The sequence below is a fragment of the Trichomycterus rosablanca genome, chromosome 13, assembly GCF_030014385.1.
Source record: "Trichomycterus rosablanca isolate fTriRos1 chromosome 13, fTriRos1.hap1, whole genome shotgun sequence".
Taxonomy (NCBI): domain Eukaryota; kingdom Metazoa; phylum Chordata; class Actinopteri; order Siluriformes; family Trichomycteridae; genus Trichomycterus; species Trichomycterus rosablanca.
This window is the reverse complement of record NC_086000.1, coordinates 3,265,195-3,285,690: the sequence shown is the minus strand read 5'-3', so window position 1 is coordinate 3,285,690 and position 20,496 is coordinate 3,265,195. Positions and strand designations below refer to the sequence as shown.

General features: G+C 41.9%; 1 protein-coding gene across 1 annotated transcript; it reads left to right on the top strand.

The window, feature by feature from the left end:
• Positions 1-687: 687 nt before the first annotated feature.
• Positions 688-19,231, top strand: rcan3 (regulator of calcineurin 3). The gene is made up of 4 exons (XM_063007241.1): positions 688-990; positions 15,307-15,480; positions 16,909-17,080; positions 17,990-19,231. Exons 1-4 carry the CDS (start codon positions 904-906, stop codon positions 18,142-18,144), a joined length of 588 nt encoding a protein of 195 aa, XP_062863311.1. The 5' UTR covers positions 688-903; the 3' UTR covers positions 18,145-19,231.
• The last annotated feature ends 1,265 nt before the right edge of the window (positions 19,232-20,496 follow it).

Here is a 20,496-nt window from a genome sequence, read left to right as displayed (position 1 = left end):
CGTTGATTCCTGTTCATTTCTAGTTAGCCCACCGATGTGGTGGGCTAGTGTGTTAGACTTCTTTGGCACCCGGGCGCTAACCGGGCCTGTCTGCTATGTTTGTTTTGCTGCCACGTAAGTGTCCTATTATACTACTAAACAGCTATTATGACATCATAATATCACTATTGTGACATCATAATAACACTATTGTAACATTTAATTATGGTGCTGATTCCTGTTCATTTCTAGTTAGCCCATCGAGGTGGCGGGCTAGTGTATCGGACCGGGCCGGTCTGCTATGTTTGATTTGCTGTTACATAAATGTCCTGAACATGAGTAGCAGGAGGAAGGTAAACAAGCCTGTCTGACTGTTATCATATAATAATGCAACTATTATGACATCATAATAACACTAATGTTTAGTTTTAATAATTCTATTTAATTAGCTCTCAAGATATTTCCATCTTCTTTGCAGTAGTGATTCATTCAGAACAATCTGAAATGTTGACCAGTGCAGTTTTAATGCCCCCCCCCCATCCTCCCCCAAGGTTTACTAGAGTATTCCTTTAACAGACGCATTCAGAAAAGTAAATGCGGGACAACGAACTATTGACGTCAGTTGCGGGACGCACGATGATTGGTCTGTTCAGAAACACTTAACCCCTCCCAGTTCATGAGAAAGCAGCAGATAGGCAGAGCTGGATTCAGCAGCACAGTGTCGGACTCCTAACAGCGCATCTCCAACCGAACCAGCGCACCGAAAACGCGCAGACGCACCAACAGCGGAGCTTACAGCCGGTCCGCACAGTCTCCCTCTGCCCTCTCTGAGACGAAGACACCAGGAATAAATCAAGAGACACAGTCTGGGGGAAAAATCAGTCCCATTGCTGACCTTGTTCCCGAGTTGCCCTGGAAGGTGGGATGCCATCGATCGACATGAAACTGGAGCTGGTGACGCTCATTGCGTGCGATGTGGACGCAGAGGTGTTCACATCGGACAAACTGCAGGTACCCATCATATGTTTAAGGTGTCAGGTGCATGAATCCAGGTTTTCATCGGGTCACATCTCTCAGAGTCACAGATTGTCCTTTATTTATCTAGATGCCTTGTAACCATATAACCCTGATTATAGGGTTAAATAGGATGCCTTTATTTGCCTTATATACATATACACATGTACATGGGGTCAGAGCACAGGTTCAGCCCATGCACAGCGCCCCTGGAGCAGAGAGGGTTAAGAGCCCAACAGAGAGCCCGGATTCAAACTCTCAACCTTTCGATTGATAACACAGAGCTCTGCCAACTAGCGCTGCCACTGTCCCATGGTCGTGCTTGGTCTGAAATCTGTTCCAGGAACACTGTGTACAAGGTAGTATTATTTAATCTAAGCACCCATTGTGAAACTCTGTGGAACCCTTATATATCAGACTATTCCTACATGAAAAACAACATTAATTAGAGGTCTATGTTTAGTGTGGATTCATGTCTCCCGTCTATACAAGTCTAATTAATTTTTGGTTTTTTTCCCTACAAGATTAATACTTTTATTCTTGTTTTGTGTTGGTGTGCCATAAACAGCCTAGTGTGAATAATTCACGTTTTAAACTTCTGCCAAAGATGTATGATATAACTTTAATCTAGGCAAACATGGCATTGGGGGGTAAAAAGGAAAATAAAACACCAAGTTCGCCCCCCTTACCACCAATCTCAAGTTCCCTTAATTGGATACGTGATCACAACTGATCCATATGCATCATACTTATCACATATACTGTTATATTCCACCTTAAAGCCACTCTCTTGGACTGTGATCTTTGATCTATGCGGCTAGGAACGGTCGCTATGGGCGCCAGACAGGACCACGCCCCCTGGCAACGACAACCCTTTGAAGTCTTTTCGGCGCATGTTGTAATAAATCACAAAAATGCAGACATGAGGTCTCAAAATGTGTCTGCACAGTCTCTGATTCTTATCATATTATGTCATTGAGCAACTATCTTTACTATCTTTAATACATTTAAATGGTTGATATGGTGGGAAATTATGACGTCACAAATACATTAGGTATCTATTACTTGAGTTCTTACAATGCCAGAATGGTTTTCTGTACAACAGCTGTACAAAAAATCTTCCTAGAATGTATGAATACATTCTCCAGGTGTAATAACACCATAATACAAAGCGCACTATTTTATCCAAATTTTACTCTATTAAATAATATTGTAGATGCGTTATTTAAAACCACGTATCCTATCTGGTACATACTGCCCATAATCCTCACTGTGCTCTCTGTATGGGATAGGGTGTAGGGCTGTTTTTTTTCTCACACAGCCGCTGTTTTTCTGAATGAAACAGCCGCAGCTCCGCATTAACATTCCGCTGCGCGCCGGTAACGTCATCGGTGCGCTAAAACGGGTGACGCGCACGGAGCGCAGCGCCGAATCCTATAGGCTGACTAATGCCGGGCGAAGAGGGAGAAGAGTGGTCAGTGCTGCCTGGTTTAGACGCATTGGCGAACATTACGCACATGCACATACATGTGCTGAATGGGAATGTCGGGATCAGTCTGGATGGATGCGTTAATGATGTCATTATAATGCTTTATTTATACTGCATGAGGCAGCGTTATAACATGCTCACAGAATGACCTACAAGCCTTTCAATCCTTCACCATTTCATATAATGAACATATAATAGAGCGCCTTTATTTGTCTTATATACTTAAAAACAGTATTTGTCTTATTTGTCTTTGCGTGTCCCAGCTTGTTTGGAATCTGGGGTCAGAGCGCAGGGTCAGCCATGGTACAGCGCCCCTGCATGAGAGATTGTAATATAGACTGGTCAAAGGACTAAACACTTATTTATCAGAATAGCCAATATGCCTACTGGTATGTTTACTTCAAAGTTAAAAACAATACAATACTGAACTAATATTATCAGGAGTGAGTGAGTGTGCAGTACCGACTGCATCTTTTTCACCTGCATGAGGCGAGTCTATATGCGGAGCAGCTTTGTGCACGAGTCACACCCTGATCAACGCATTGAGGAACCCTGGTCCGGCTTGTCCCTTGTGAACAACGGCCAATCGTTGTTCATGTAGCCGCCCTGCCCAGTCGGATGGCAGAGCTGAGATTCGATACGATGTATTCGAAATCCCAGCTCTGATGTGTCTATCTGTCTGTCTGTCTGTCTGTCTGTCTGTCTATCTATCTATCTATCTATCTATCTATCTATCTATCTATCTATCTATCTATCTATCTATCTATCTATCTATCTGTCTAGCTGTCTGTCTATCTATCTATCTATCTATCTATCTATCTATCTATCTATCTATCTATCTATCTATCTATCTATCTATCTATCTATCTATCTATCTAGCTGTCTGTCTGTCTGTCTGTCTGTGTCTATCTATCTATCTATCTATCTGTCTGTCTGTCTGTCTGTATGTCTGTCTGTCTGTCTGTCTGTCTGTCTGTCTGTCTATCTATCTATCTATCTATCTATCTATCTATCTATCTATCTATCTATCTGTATCTATCTGTCTGTCTGTCTGTCTAGCCGTCTACCTGTCTATTTATCTGTCTGTCTGTCTGTCTGTCTGTCTGTCTGTCTGTCTGTCTTTGTCTGTCTTTGTCTGTCTTTGTCTGTCTGTCTGTCTTTGTCTGTCTGTCTGTCTTTGTCTCTATCTATCTATCTATCTATCTATCTATCTATCTATCTATCTATCTATCTATCTATCTATCTATCTATCTATCTATCTATCTATAAGTGTAGCTTTACATTTTAGGCATTTTGCAGATGCTGTCATCCTAAGCGACTTCAAATACTGTGACAGTATATATTGTCTAAGCTATAAGGGCTTTGCTCAAGGGCCCAACAGTGGCAACCTGGCAGTGAACCAGCAACCTTTCAATTACTAGTCTGGTACCTTAACCGCTAGGCTACAAGTGCACTATAGCTGATGCTTGTGGTTCTCGAGGAACTGATTTAACTATCAACTCTTGGTCTTTAGCGCCTTAAATTAAAACAGCTGCTTTGCAACTGGTTTGATAAATAGTTGAAGGACTTACAAGTTACATGCTACTCAATTTGAAAGTATGCAAGCAATTTAGCACAGTAGTCTAGCTTTTTTTCATTTGTGAGCCATAAAGTTGAGAGTTCAGTTAAGGCATCGCTTCAGGTATTCAGTTTACAGTGTCCTTAAGATATTTTGAGCTATTTGTAATAGTAAAAACATTACACTATTTACCAGTGAACCTACAACCTTCCTACTAATCACTGACTACAACCCCCATCAAGTTTTTCCTCTAATCAAACACACAGTGACACACACACACACACACACACACACACACACACACACACACACACACACTCAATATCTCTTGTGTGCTGTTAAACCTCGTTTGTGCCGTTGCTATCTCGCTGGTCATTATTTTTGTTTTTGGGTGTTTGGTCAGGCCCTGGCTAAAATAGACAGGAATAGACAGACTGACATCCGTGAAGACGAAGCAAACAAAGACAAGTGTCTCCAAGCAGCACTTCATACTACACCCGAGCTTCTGGTTTCCCAGCATCCATCTGCTTCTCATTATTTCGTTGCTGTGACTGTGTATAAGCATAGCACACGAGTCGGCCTGAGGATTCTATTTGATTATGAGTCTTGGTTTTGTACGTGAATCCTTGGACTTTGAACTTGTTTTGCGTCAACTGTTTAAGCCGCTGCTAATTTAGGTAAAGTGTGAGGAATCTGCTCGCCTTTATTGCCCTCTTTATAATTTAATAAACAGAGGTACCTTGAAACTCAACGTCAATTGGTTCTGGGACTGGCGTTGAGTTTTAAGGTATTTTTTCCCATAAGGATGTATGGAAAACCTGTTAATGCGTCACATGGTCCTTTGGACTTGCATATATTTTGGGCTAATGTTAAATAATGGGGTTGTTTTTAACACTTATACACTAAAAATTACACAAATATAATATAAAAACACTAAAATAAAAAGCTGATCACCTCGAGCTGTAACACAAGTTTAAAAGTGAAACAGTGAGGAAAATACAAACTGAACACGTTGAGTTTAAGGGTACAAACTTCTCATGCTGAAGGGCATGCATTTAGGTACCGCTGTATAATGATAATGCACAATTCTTCTTTCTATGAACATAACGATGCGTTCAGTGGTCTTCAATGGCCTCCTCAGTCACTAGATCTGAATCGAGTGGAGATTATTTAGAATGTAATGTAGGAATGTAAGCAAAATAGGCTCATACCCAGGATTACAGTGGTGTTGCTTGGGAGTTTTGTGCTGTATCCTAAATCACATACTACACTAATAGGGTGTCAATACAAGCAAACCTTTAAAGTGCAAACTAATGCTTTGACCTGGCATGTACCTTTGCATCACTGAAACCGTGTCCTTGAATCTGAATTTCTTTCTCACAGCATTTGTCCCTCGGTGTATTTATGTCTCTTTGTAACTTTCTCTATCTTTGTTTGTCTGTCTGTCTTTGTCCCCGTCTACCCGGTTATGGCAGGGCGTGTAACCTGAGAGCATGACGCTCGCTGGAGTGCAGGGCATTACGTAATGACCAGCAGTTCTATTCTTGACTCATTGTGTTAGAAGAATGTTGGGAGGTTTTCCAAATGTTGTTCTCCGGTTATGCTGGTACATTCGCCTTGTTAGATCCCTGTCAGAACCAAAGGCAAACCTTTTGTCTTTCTATGACGTTGACAAGTCTCAAGCTCTTAGCTTTTTGGTTTCTAACATTGGAGACAATCAGTTTGATAAAACTTTGGAACTTGCCTACAGACTTCACAGTTTTGCATTGCCAACAAATGCGTCCCCAACCTGCTCTATTTGAGATGAATGCCCCCTACAGCTGGACATGTACCAGTTTAGTTTTTCACTTGTGTACATCTGATGATGGTTTGTCAGGACTGATCACATCGCTCACTGGTCCCACTCTAATTGCTGTCGGGCCATTAACCTTTGTCAGAGGCTGTTGAGCTCTGCCAAGTAATTAAAAATCCTCTGTTTAACATGAACATCCTTAATTAAAAACAACTCTATTCTTTGTCCAAAATCATTACAGCATCCCGGCGGGGTACGCGACCCAATTCTGTTTGATTTTCTCATTCCGTCTTTGGTTAAACAAGCCCGGTCGTTAATGAGGACACTTGGTGGACGCTTGGCTTGCTGAGTAATGCCTCGTGAGGATCGTGTACAAATTGAAATTTGAGTTTCTTAGAGCTATTTTGTGAGGTTATATAATAAAGCCTGGTGCACGGATTCAGCAGCTTGGGTTCAATCCCTATGTTTGATTATTTCCTGTGTTTTTTATTACTGAATTTGTTTACTGATGTGAACGTTGTCTCAAAGCAGCCGTCTGGGTTTTCCTGCAATCATTTCTTATAAATGATGTTCTGCCAGTAGTCGGACTGGCTATTCTTAATTACCCAAATGTCTAAATGATAGAGTCCAGAATGTATGACCATGTTGCGTCCTACGTCTATAATTTTGACCAGGATGAAGTGGCTACTTATGGCTAAGCAGGCACAAGCCTGGCATCACCAAGCACAATGCCGAGGGTTCGTTTCTGTACTGTAAAATACGCACCACTAGGTTCTGGACTAGTGGAAATGCATCCCTAAAATCTCTTTCTTATATATCCTTTGTTTCTTTAATGTTCTTGAGTCTTATGCTTTTTTTAGGCAGTTGTTGTCAAGTGTTTTTATTAGCTGACAGGTCTGGGCTGCAGGCAGGCCAGTCTAGCACCTGCACTCTTTCACTACAAAGCCACACTGTCTTTCTAAGAAGAGCCCAGAGCATTTTCTGAAGCATCCCAGAGCCAAAGTATGTTCATGTCAATGTGATCAAAGGTCATAGGTGTCAGTATAGGTGCACAGAGAATCATCTGGATTCAATCTTTTAGTAATGTTATATGCTGTAGATGGCAAAATCCATAAACTCGTTGCATTATTTGTACATTTTTAGCACTTTTTTTGCAAACAAATACCCATTCTTACTTGTAAACAACTGAGCTTTGGGTTAACACTAATTTATTGTTATGATAGCATTGCTTAGTTTAGATTTTTTGTTAATATTTCACAGCATGGCCGCTCAGGTGGTGCAGCAGTAAAGTACGCTAGCTCACCAGAGTTGGGGTTTCAAATACATCGTATCGAATCTCAGCTCTGCCTTTCCGACTGGCTGGGCAGCTGCATGAACAACGATTGGCTGTTGTTCAGGGTTAGGGGTAAGAAAGTCGGATCATGGGTCCTCATAACTGGTGCGACTGCGACCCCTGCTGACTGACTGATGGCGTCTGCACAGGGCTGAGGAATAATGCTGATGGGGGTGTGGCCCTCCGTGCACAGTGCCCGTCAAGTATATGACTTCTGGGCTGAGCGGCCACATGAACAACGATTGGCCTGTTGTTCAGTTGGGGTGGGATTAAGCCGGGTAGGGTCTCTCTCATAACTAATGCAATTATGACCTCTGCTGGAAAAGAGTGCTGTCAGGGTGTGTTTCTCCGTACACAGTACTGAGCTGCACTACACTCGTCAAAGTGTAGGTGACAAGATACATACGGCTGAGGCCCACGTGTCGGAGGGGGTGTGGGTTAGCTTCGTTCTCCTCAATCGGAGCGGGGATCAGCATTGGTGGAGAGGAAGCATGGCGCAATCGGGCAATTAGACGCGCTGAAAGGGGGAAAAAGGTGTATAAATGCATAAACAAAAAATATATATAAAATGTATATATATATATATACAGTGTATCACAAAAGTGAGTACACCCCTCACATTTCTGCAGATATTTAAGTATATCTTTTCATGGGACAACACTGACAAAATGACACTTTGACACAATGAAAAGTAGTCTGTGTGCAGCTTATATAACAGTGTAAATTTATTCTTCCCTCAAAATAACTCAATATACAGCCATTAATGTCTAAACCACCGGCAACAAAAGTGAGTACACCCCTAAGAGACTACACCCCTAAATGTCCAAATTGAGCACTGCTTGTCATTTTCCCTCCAAAATGTCATGTGATTTGTTAGTGTTACTAGGTCTCAGGTGTGCATAGGGAGCAGGTGTGTTCAATTTAGTAGTACAGCTCTCACACTCTCTCATACTGGTCACTGAAAGTTCCAACATGGCACCTCATGGCAAAGAACTCTCTGAGGATCTTAAAAGACGAATTGTTGCGCTACATGAAGATGGCCAAGGCTACAAGAAGATGCCAACACCCTGAAACTGAGCTGCAGCACAGTGGCCAAGATCATCCAGCATTTTAAAAGAGCAGGGTCCACTCAGAACAGACCTCGCGTTTGTCGTCCAAAGAAGCTGAGTGCACGTGCTCAGCGTCACATCCAACTGCTGTCTTTGAAAGATAGGCGCAGGAGTGCTGTCAGCATTGCTGCAGAGATTGAAAAGGTGGGGGGTCAGCCTGTCAGTGCTCAGACCATACGCCGCACACTACATCAAATTGGTCTGCATGGCTGTCACCCCAGAAGGAAGCCTCTTCTGAAGTCTCTACACAAGAAAGCCCACAAACAGTTTGCTGAAGACATGTCAACAAAGGACATGGATTACTGGAACCATGTCCTATGGTCTGATGAGACCAAGATTAATTTGTTTGGTTCAGATGGTCTCAAGCATGTGTGGCGGCAATCAGGTGAGGAGTACAAAGATAAGTGTGTCATGCCTACAGTCAAGCATGGTGGTGGGAATGCCATGGTCTGGGGCTGCATGAGTGCAGCAGGTGTTGGGGAGTTACATTTCATTGAGGGACACACGATCTCCGATATGTACTGTGAAATACTGAAGCAGAGCATGATCCCCTCCCTCCGGAAACTGGGTCACAGGGCAGTGTTCCAGCATGATAATGACCCCAAACACACCTCTAAGACGACCACTGCTTTATTGAAGAGGCTGAGGGTAAAGGTGATGGACTGGCCAAGCATGTCTCCAGACCTAAACCCAATAGAACATTTTTGGGGCATCCTCAAGCGGAAGGTGGAGGAGCGCAAAGTCTCGAATATCCGCCAGCTCCGTGATGTCGTCATGGAGGAGTGGAAAAGCATTCCAGTGGCAACCTGTGAAGCTCTGGTAAACTCCATGCCCAGGAGAGTTAAGGCAGTTCTAAGAAATAATGGTGGCCACACAAAATATTGACACTTCAGGAACTTTCACTAAGGGGTGTACTCACTTTTGTTGCCGGTGGTTTAGACATTAATGGCTGTATATTGAGTTATTTTGAGGGAAGAATAAATTTACACTGTTATATAAGCTGCACACAGACTACTTTTCATTGTGTCAAAGTGTCATTTTGTCAGTGTTGTCCCATGAAAAGATATACTTAAATATCTGCAGAAATGTGAGGGGTGTACTCACTTTTGTGATACACTGTATATATATATATGTTTCACAGCATGGTCTTTATTTGACCCTGTCCCGAATCAAAATAGGAATGTTATATAATTAGAAAAATCTATCAAATGAAAAAGGTGAAACATTAAACGTATTTTTGGTGCTGTTTTTTTTTTTTTTTTTTTAATACCTGTTAAACACTGCTTTGTGAGGGGGTTGCATTTTACTGTCCCAGTTTTTGGGGGAAGGGGGGTTTGTACACTTTATTTAAGAAACATGGCAGGGCTGGACTTATTTCCTGTTTATTTCCCTCCTGACAGTTAGAATGTGGAAACATGTCCGTCTTTGCCCCTCTTTGCTCAGCTCAAGTGCAAGCAGAGTTTAGAGAGTTTTTTAGTTAAACTGGCAGCATCAATAAGTGGGATCAATAAGTGCCCACATTCTAAGATCTAATGTTAAATTGTTCACAAAATTCGACTTAATCCACATTTAATGCCGTGCTGTGTCGATTAAGCAGGCCTGTGCTGTTTATTTCGAAGAGCCTCAGTATGTGGGAGAGTGCAGTACTTTGACCTTCATATTTTTAGTTCAGCTTTTTTCCGTTAGCGGGTCAGAAGCGCAGCAGAGGACGTGAGCCGCTTGCAGTCGACGCTATTTTTGTTCTGTTCTAGGAAAAATGCTAGACTCATGTTCCTCTTTGACTTTCCATGTTCCACGCTTAGGCCAAATAGTTCCTCACTGTAAATCCACATGGGTGTAGCTAACACGTTATTGTCCCTCATTAGCTTGTGTCAGCTTGGTACCAGCTACCCTGATGTTTCTAGTTCATGTAACTTGTGGAGATTTTATTTAAAAACAACCTGGTTTAAGTGCCAGACCATTACAGAATTAAATACAATTTTACGATACAATAATTCTCAGTGTGTCACTTTCCAAAGGAGGTTTTGTTAGCATTAGCAATGTAGCTCCTGGATATTGTACAAATTATATTTTCCTGGTTGGGGACACTGTGGATCTAAAGCCACCTGAAATAAAGTGACCATATTTTGTAAAAAAAAGTTTAACATTAAATTTTTTTTTTTTTTTTTTAAAAAGGACGCTTGGCAGGATGGAAGCATCAGGCAAACGGAAACCTGCACTGGGCTGAAAGTATCTAGTGGAAAGTCAAGCAGACAGGGGAAAGCATGCATGTGCAACCATTCAGAGCAGTCACTGGACCAAATGATGTTGCTCGTACCATTATGGATCCCCTATTTTGGGACCTTTAAAGTGATGTCCTGTTGGTGAGCTTCTACGTCCACATGATCGCTGTTCCTCTTTGCTAACGTTTTTTTGCTCATGTTTGATGTACACAGCCGTTTTGAGGCCGTTCTCTAGACTTAAAACATTACATTTTGGTACCCACTATTTACTGGTCTTTACATTTCTGCTGGATTTGTTTACAGATTGGTGTTATTTAGTGTTCTTGATTCCAGACTGCTTTGGAATTTCGTTAGTTAGTCATGTTGCTCTAAGGTCTCATGTTTTAGGTGCTGTCAAGACTCGGAAGTGCCACCAGCTTGGCCAGATGATCAACCAACACATTTGGCTCTGTGTGATCAGTAGTGACTCCTGCTGGTTGGTCGACATGCCAACACAAGCTGCAAAACACTACTGCGAGTATAGCGTGGTATTTTGTACATGCAGAGGCTATTTGTAATAAAGCATAGGTCCAAACAGTAAATCCTCAGCCTATGGTCCAATCGTCTTGGGTTTTGGGATTTGCACTTCTTCAAAGCTTCCTCCCAGGTGTATAAGTGCACATTGCAACAAGTCAGGGCATGCACCTACACACACATACACACACACACACACACAAACTCAGTTACATAGCCATGAATTAGGAGGACATGGACTAAACCCATGCGAGTAAACTGTGGTAATTGTATCATTCCTCTCATCGTGGATGTATATTTACCCCTTTTCTAATCTTCTCCAGTATTGTACACGTGACACTCTAAATTAGAAATCTTACCCAAAAACACAACGTGACCCTTGTAAACAAATAAAAAATTGCTTTTTTAATTACTCAATTAACAATTTACCTGAACTTAACTGATAAGCCAGAATGGGTACTTGAATACAGCCTGTAGAATAGGCATAATAAATGACCTTAAATTCTCTATAGGAACACTATGCTATGATCTCTAAAGGAAACTCAGGCTTCCTGCCACCTCCTAAAACATACAAAGGTGGATTGGCTTCTTCATTCTACATTGCCCCAGAAATGAACTGATGCCCTGTTTGGGGTGTATTTCCCCATTCCATCCGATCTTGGATTGTTCTTGGATTTGTGTAGTATTTTGTTCAGGGTCGTGATGGGCACAAGGCAGGAACACACCCCAAGACACTTACCTGTTCACTCACATACAGCGGTTGTTTGTGGCAGCTGTGTTGTTTTCATAATCAGTACTTAGCAAACATTAAAAATGTAACCTTAATGTAGTTAGGAGCAGCTTGTAGGGTATCAAAGCCAGAGTTTTTCAACCTGTGACCCTTGCATCACCTACAGCTCTTGTGTCTTTACTTTGGACATCTCAGCATCTCAGACTGAACTAAGCTATACTTGTATGTAGAGACTTTATGTATGGTTTACGTTATTTAGCAGACACGTTTATCCAAAGCGACTTACAGTACAGAGACAGTATACTGTCTAAGTGATTGAGGGTTGAGGGCCTTGCTCAAGGGCCCAACAGTGACAACCTACTGACTGTATTGCCCGATCTGAGCTCAGTTGTGTAAGAGTACACCTGAGCCAGGAAGTGCAGTAAAAACGCAACGGCATGAATAAGTGATCAACACATCCTCTCCGGTTACACATCGCAGGTTACAAACACTTTATTATGCAGGCATGTATGTTTCTCAGGTCCTCCCTGTCTTTGCTTTAGCTTCATCTGTCATTTCATTATGTCCATTCTGCCTGTCTTTACTTCTTTTACTTCTGTAAATTCGATCGGTCCGCTGTCCTCTCTCTTATGTCCTGTCCCTTTTTCTAACGGTTGGAGATCATTATGATAAGTGAAGCGTTTGGGGGCAGCTGGTGATGACAGGTAGGCTGATGAGAAGATAAACACCAGGAGCATGCTGTTCCTTCGGCTAATCAGAACGATAGATAGTAAGAAACTGATACCATTTTTGAAGAGAGCCAGACGTCCATGGGTCCAAAGGTTAACAAGAGCTGTCTCTTCATTCGTAATCTTTCACGTCTTTAGCAGCAGGACAGTTGTGTCAGAAAAGCTGAACAAACTGAAGACACACCAGACACACAGTCCAATTATATATATATATATATATATATATATATATATATATATATATATATATATATACAGTGTATCACAAAAGTGAGTACACCCCTCACATTTCTGCAAATATTTCATTATATCTTTTCATGGGACAACACTATAGACATGAAACTTGGATATAACTTAGAGTAGACAGTGTACAGCTTGTATAGCAGTGTAGATTTACTGTCTTCTGAAAATAACTCAACACACAGCCATTAATGTCTAAATAGCTGGCAACATAAGTGAGTACACCCCACAGTGAACATGTCCAAATTGTGCCCAAATGTGTCGTTGTCCCTCCCTGGTGTCATGTGTCAAGGTCCCAGGTGTAAATGGGGAGCAGGGCTGTTAAATTTGGTGTTTTGGGTACAATTCTCTCATACTGGCCACTGGATATTCAACATGGCACCTCATGGCAAAGAACTCTCTGAGGATGTGAGAAATAGAATTGTTGCTGTCCACAAAGATGGCCTGGGCTATAAAATGATTGCTAACACCCTGAAACTGAGCTATAGCATGGTGGCCAAGGTCATACAGCGGTTTTCCAGGACAGGTACCACTCGGAACAGGCTTCGCCAGGGTCGACCAAAGAAGTTGAGTCCACGTGTTCGGCGTCATATCCAGAGGTTGGCTTTAAAAAATAGACACATGAGTGCTGCCAGCATTGCTGCAGAGGTTGAAGACGTGGGAGGTCAGCCTGTCAGTGCTCAGACTATACGCCGCACACTGCATAAACTCGGTCTGCATGGTCGTCATCCCAGAAGGAAGCTGACGCACAAGAAAGCCCGCAAACAGTTTGCTGAAGACAAGCAGTCCAAGAACATGGATTACTGGAATGCCCTGTGGTCTGACGAGACCAAGATAAACTTGTTTGGCTCAGATGGTGTCCAGCATGTGTGGCGGCGCCCTGGTGAGAAGTACCAAGACAACTGTATCTTGCCTACAGTCAAGCATGGTGGTGGTAGCATCATGGCCTTGGGCTGCATGAGTGTTGCTGGCACTGGGGAGCTGCGGTTCATTGAGGGAAACATGAATTCCAACATGTACTGTGACATTCTGAAACAGAGCATGATCCCCTCCCTTCGAAAACTGGGCCTCATGGCAGTTTTCCAACAGGATAACGACCCCAAACACAACCTCCAAGATGACAACTGCCTTGCTGAGGAAGCTGAAGGTAAAGGTGATGGACTAAACCCAATTGAGCACCTGTGGCGCATCCTCAAGTGGAAGGTGGAGGAGTTCAAGGTGTCTAACATCCACCAGCTCCGTGATGTCATCATGGAGGAGTGGAAGAGGATTCCAGTAGCAACCTGTGCAGCTCTGGTGAATTCCATGCCCAGGAGGGTTAAGGCAGTGCTGGATAATAATGGTGGTCACACAAAATATTGACACTTTCGGCACAATTTGGACATGTTCACTGTGGGGTGTACTCACTTATGTTGCCAGCCATTTAGACATTAATGGCTGTGTGTTGAGTTATTTTCAGAAGACAGTAAATCTACACTGCTATACAAGCTGTACACTGACTACTCTAAGTTATATCCAAGTTTCATGTCTATAGTGTTGTCCCATGAAAAGATATAATAAAATATTTGCAGAAATGTGAGGGGTGTACTCACTTTTGTGATACACTGTATATATATATATATACAGTACATACATAGAAAATATTCTGTATATTATTTTATTCTAATTTGGCTCAGAAAGTCGGACGCATTTGTCCTAACGACATGTTTGACTCTACAGCTGTTTGCTAAAGACAGCGGACAGCTGTTATGTTCTGTTTCCTTATAAGCCATAATCGACATAATCCCACAGTTTCACCTCCAAATCCTCCCACGGCAGGCTGCCAAACAAACAATGACTCACTGACCTGTTTCTAAATTCAGAATCCAATTTTTTTCTATAGGACCGTCGTGTCCTCAAATCGAGGTGGGAAATTATATTTAATATTTGGAACTAAGCTGATTTTTCTTTTCAGGTGTAATAAAAGCAAGTGTCATGGGAAAATAAGGTGTCAACTGATAAAGATTAAATCTGATTGGATTGGAGAATTTATTGGCATTATAGTGGGTTCTTACAGCAGTGGAATAGCTGAAGAACAAGGAATAGATACTATGACCTTCTCTTTATGCTGCTCTAGTCATATCACATTGGGTGTTGGACTTTGGAACCTCCGTTCTGTGCTAACTGTTGTTTCTTATCTGCTTTTAACACAAGCTACTAAAGAAGCAAATCACATGTATGTTATGCACACCATGGCCATAACTATGTGGACACTGTCATCAAAATTTACAGATCACATTGGGTGTTGGACTTTGGAACCTCCGTTCTGTGCTAACTGTTGTTTATCAGCGACAGACATGTTGCTTCTCTCGGTACTTTAGACTCCCAGACACATTTTCTATAACACAAGTTACTAAAGAAGGAAATCCCATGTATGTTATGTACACCATGGCCATAACTATGTGGACACTGTCTTCAAAAGGTACTGATGATGGATGAGTAGCCCCATCTTTTGACCACTTTTATTTAGATTTTATTTAGATTTATATTAGGAGTGAATGCGAAGGAGGTCACGTCCGGTAGATACATGAAGCTGTCTCTTTTACCATGTGTTCTGCAGGAGCGTTTCGAGGCTCTGTTCCGGATCTACGACAATCAGACCACCTTCCAGATGTTCAAGAGTTTCCGGAGGGTCCGGATCAGCCTCGGCACGTCGGAGGCCGCCGCACGCGCTCGTGTGGAGCTGCACGAGTCCGAATTCAACGGCTCCAAACTCAGCCTTTATTTTGCACAGGTCAGTGTGCAGTTGCCTTACTTATAATATAATATAATCAATCAAGCAGGACGTGTGGGGTATAATCGGTGCTTCACACCTATCTTGTTACCATCTTAGCGTCACTGAAGTGCTGAGGATGGTCCACCACTCAAAAAACAAAAAACATCTGGTCAGTGGTGGTCCTATGGGGGTACAGTTTGATTGATAAGTGCGGTACAGGTAGTAAACGTATACCTACAAAGTTCATCTGTATGATAGGTGTAGCTTATAAAAATCAATCAACAGATGTACCAGATAGGTGTGCTTGAAGATGCTGATGTTGTTTGATCCTGTTCTAATTTGGGACATTAAATAATTGAATTTATTAATGAGTTTCTGACTGGTGCACCTGAAGTTTGGACACAAGTCCATTTTTTAAAATCCTACATACCCAAACCCCGCCCTGTACCATGCAACCTCCGAGGTTTATTAGGTACACCTACCTGGAACGTACATTTATTACGATCTGAGCATCATTGAAGTAGACAGTGGAGTGGTCAGTGGAGGTCCTTTTGGTCCAGTGGTACCTTTTGTTTGATAAGTGGGGTACAGGTGTAAAAACGTGTACAGAGAAACAGATGGGCTACAGTCAGTAAACGTATACCTACAAAGTTCATTTGTATGATAGGTGTAGCTTAAGGTATTAGGTGTTCTAATTTTGGGAGTTTTTGACTGGTGCACCTGAAGTTTGGACACACGATATCTGGCCTCCTTGGCACTTAGTTAGTCAGTTAGTCGCCTCATATTGTTTTAAAAACCTACTGATCGCAGGGCTAATGTTCAGAACTCGCATTATCAGTCAATATAATAGAACTCACCTGTTCAGATTTCAGATTTGTGCTCAATATTCATTCATTGTTTTTATGCACCCCCATTGGTTGGGACGTTAGTCTTGTGGCTCTGGTGCAGGTCTTGGCTGATTGACTTTAACGTTAATGAGGAAATTGTGTAAATGTAACAAACGTAATAATTAGCCGAAACATTCCTTCAGGTGGTTAAAAGCCTGGAATCATAGATGTAATAGATTAAACTTTGCTTAATGATTTAAAAGTAACGGTTCATGATGGGATTAATGAGCTGAAACGGCAAGTAGATGAAGAAAAATGGGCGTGTCAGTGTCAGGTAATAACGGCAGGCGAATGACATTCATGCTTCACTGTCCTGGAATATTTTAAATATAGTAGAACGATGACCTGTCGACTGAAATAGTAGATCTCAGGCCATGAAAGTATGACCACCCCTGGTTAAAAATAAAGAAAGCTGACGTCCTTGTGTGGCCCAGTCTGAAATCTATAGTGACACCTCAGAACTGTTCTTCCCCAACCAGCCTGACGAGGAAGGCGCCAAACATCATGCCATTTAAAATTGCATTAAATTCAGAGTGTTTCCTGTCATTCTGTCCCTCAGGTCCAGAACTCAGGTGAGGACGTGGACAAAACATTTCTGGCACCACCTCAACCTGTGAAACAGTTCCTCATCTCACCACCCTCTTCTCCTCCTGTTGGGTGGAGCCAAGCAGAAGATGCTACACCAGTCATCAACTATGACCTTCTGTGTGCTGTGGCTAAATTGGGTCCAGGTACACACACACACACACACACACACACACACACACACACACACACACACCTACAGGTTTGTACCGATAAGTGTTGCATATCCATAGCATAGTTATGCATTAATGCTAAATAACTTATAAAACAACTGCCTAGGGTTCAGATAAGCTTCCAAAACTACAGCAACGTGGCGCAATAACAAGCTACCTCTCACCCTAACAGTGTTTACATTGTGAGAGTCAGTGATAAACCAAATGTGATAAACCAAATATGTGCCGGCTTTCCTGCATCCTTTTGTCTTGACCATCCCAAGCTCCTGTCTAAATAATAATAATAATTAAATGGTGCCACTCTAGGTCCCAGCTGTTGATGTAAGTTACACGACCATGGTTATGACATACCCCATCTTGTTAGCTGCTATAACAGCCTCCACTCCTCTGGGATGGTTTTACAGTTATTGTTTAATAGGGTTGATGTCTGAGTACTATGTAGGTCAATGTTTTTTAGAGTTCATATATAATTCAAATTTAAATGCTTATAATTTGTTTTATTTTATTTGACTCCAAGCACCTGTCAGCAGGCGTACTGAACTCGGTAAAATAAAGGATGTCCACATACTTTTGGCCAGATCATGTCACAGCGTTTTTAAACGCACTTAGCTCCCTCTGCTGGACAGATATGCAAGTGCAATATGCCTCACTGGTCAAGTCCTCACTGGCTTTCAATGACCGTTGTTAACATTAACGACAGGACAGGTCTGACGTCAGTGAGGTGAATTATGACGTAAGATGAGACCATTTTATGAGTAGTTATTGCACAAATCAACAAAGTGTCTTCCCCACTGTATGGCAGCTTAGAAAGTTGCCAAAATCAACAGTCACAACTGTTAAAACGTCAACTCAGCTTCTCTGTCTGTTTCTGTCTCTCTTTAGGTGAGCAATACGAGCTGCATGCGGGTACAGAATCCACCCCCAGCGTGGTGGTGCACGTGTGCGAGAGCGAGACCGAGGAGGACGACGAGGCCCGGCCCAAGATGAAGATCATCCAGACGCGACGTCCCGACAGCCCCCCGAAAGTCTGCAACTAAACCCTCTCTACTGCATGTGTTCTCTGTCCAAATCCGTCTCTCTCTCTCTCACACAGAGGCAAAGACACCCTTCATTTCAGCTCTAATTTAAAAATCTCTTAAAATCAGAACGAAATTTAGAGGGTAGAGCATTTGCCGCTGGCTTGGCGAGGGACGGGCCGGGTCGGCCTGTGGTGGATGTACTGGCACACGGACACGTCACTGTCTCACAGAAAAGATAAGGTAGCATGGTGGGGGAGTGAAGAACCTCCTGCAATACGAGCACTTTGTCACTTATTCGTTCACTTACCTAGATGTAGCACTAGAATTGGTAGAAATGTGTCTAAATGTAGTAGTAGAAGCAGAAGTAGTGGTTTATTATCGGACTTTTTGTTCCTATCATTCACTGACTGATCATAAAGGAATAAAAAGGGAAGCTAAGCATGGCATCCACTTGGATGTTTTTATTTTGTATTTATTTTGCAGTGTTTTTTCTCATGATCATATCACATAAGTGATGTACTGGGTTCAGAAAGTCCATTTGTGTATGACTGATGCGATGAAATGCAAAGAGGACGTCTATTGGAATAGGTTAATCGCGAAGACAAACATGCACACCGCCTTCGGTTGCTGTTCTGTAAATCTGTGAGATGGATTTTTGTACTATATGTGTGTTGTGATAATCAATACTAATGTTCCTATCATGTATTTGATACCACAGGCATTATTTGCATGCGTGTAGGTCAATCTGAAGTGTTTTATTTTGACCCGTAAAGGTCCTGATTAAGGCCGTAAGTACACATTCTAAGAATTGTCGGGACTCCTACCAGGCTGTATAGTAAATACGCTTTAATTTGTTAATGTGTATTTGTAATTAACACATAAACTTCTGTTTCATTTCTTTCAACCTTGCAAAGCGCTGTGCTTTTGCTTGTCTTTTTGGTGTCTAAAGAAGTGCAAGATAAATCACTTAAACCAGTTAAACGTGTCTGAAAATGACCTTCCCTGTAAGTAGCGATCAAAAGTTTTGCCCACAAAAACACGGACATGTCAAGTAACACACTAGCAATAAGGAATACCCCAAGATTATAGACTTTAGAGTACAATATATCAAGTCCCGTGAAAGTCCATTTGCGCTGCAATTTAGAATCAATTGGTTTAATTCAACCAAAGATCAATTCTGTTAAATTCAGTGCATTTAAATTACAGAGATGTAGTGTTGTGATGTCACAGTGCAACAGTCTTGCATTTCCATTAATGTTGGTCAGTCCAGTTTAAGCATTCTCAATTTCCATTTTGGAACTTGCAGGCTGAGGAAAAATATCCAAACTTAAGAATATGATATGTGGATCAACCTACTTGTGTGAATCAGCCTTTTACTACGTGAAAATAATGAAGTCTAAATATCGGTCCACACTTACTGATGAACACTTGGAAGCTGCTTGAGATTTGGCATCAGCAGCTACTGTCCAGACTACACAAACCTGGCTGACACCAATCAGACAGTGAAATGAAATTATCCTATCAGTACTATGAAGTAGCTAAATCTTATATGTTTCTTCATAAATGTACTGTATTTTTGGCACTGATGAAACCTTACATCAGATCAAAACCCTCTTGGATGTACAGTTGACCCATATCTCATCTGTCCAGTTTGTGAAATGTTAGCAGACAATAACCACATGCTGTGATATGAACAGAATTCATTTAGCATGATACATTCAAAGGAAAAAAAACACGTGCATGCTGAGAAGTAAACTGTGATCAATCACCTGTATGTGACATCAGGGCTTTGGGTGATGTTGTCGTCTTGCTCCGTGTCGAACGTATGAACTTGGGTCTTTTCTGAGGAGCCAAACTTTAAAAAATGCATGTTGGGGAACCTGGTTACCTCAGAAGACTCGTTTCATCAAAGCACTTTATTGCTGCTAGTTGTACCTATCAACTTTGAGCTTTTTGTTTTTGCTCTGTGTTATTGGACAGCTCTGCCACCAGCCGAACACATGTTGCTGTTTTACCTGGTTGTTTTGTCTAGCCAGTGTGTGTACATAGAAACAAAGTGGTTTGTTTTGTCTGATTTAAAACAAGAAAATAAACCTTGGCGTGTGAGTGTGTGTGAGTGTGTGTGTGTGTGTGTATGTGTGTGTACATATAGCTGGCTGTTTGGTGTTCAAAGTGTATTTATGCACCAAAATAAAACAGAAATACCAGCAGGGTCGTCTGAGTTTTGCACCGATGACAATGATACTGATGATGATGAGAATTATTTTATTTTCTTGTATTATTGCTTCACATTTCTTATTACTTAGACTTTATATTGTAATGAAAATACACTCAACTTACGTTCACGAACTGCACAAAGTCACCACTGGG

Bases quoted from the DNA above. Each gene is read 5' to 3' on its own strand.
- rcan3 (XM_063007241.1), top strand. From the start codon at position 904: ATGCCATCGATCGACATGAAACTGGAGCTGGTGACGCTCATTGCGTGC. The intron at 991-15,306 runs GTACCCATCATA...TGTGTTCTGCAG, and splicing joins TCACATCGGACAAACTGCAG to GAGCGTTTCGAGGCTCTGTT. The intron at 17,081-17,989 runs GTACACACACAC...GTCTCTCTTTAG, and splicing joins TGTGGCTAAATTGGGTCCAG to GTGAGCAATACGAGCTGCAT.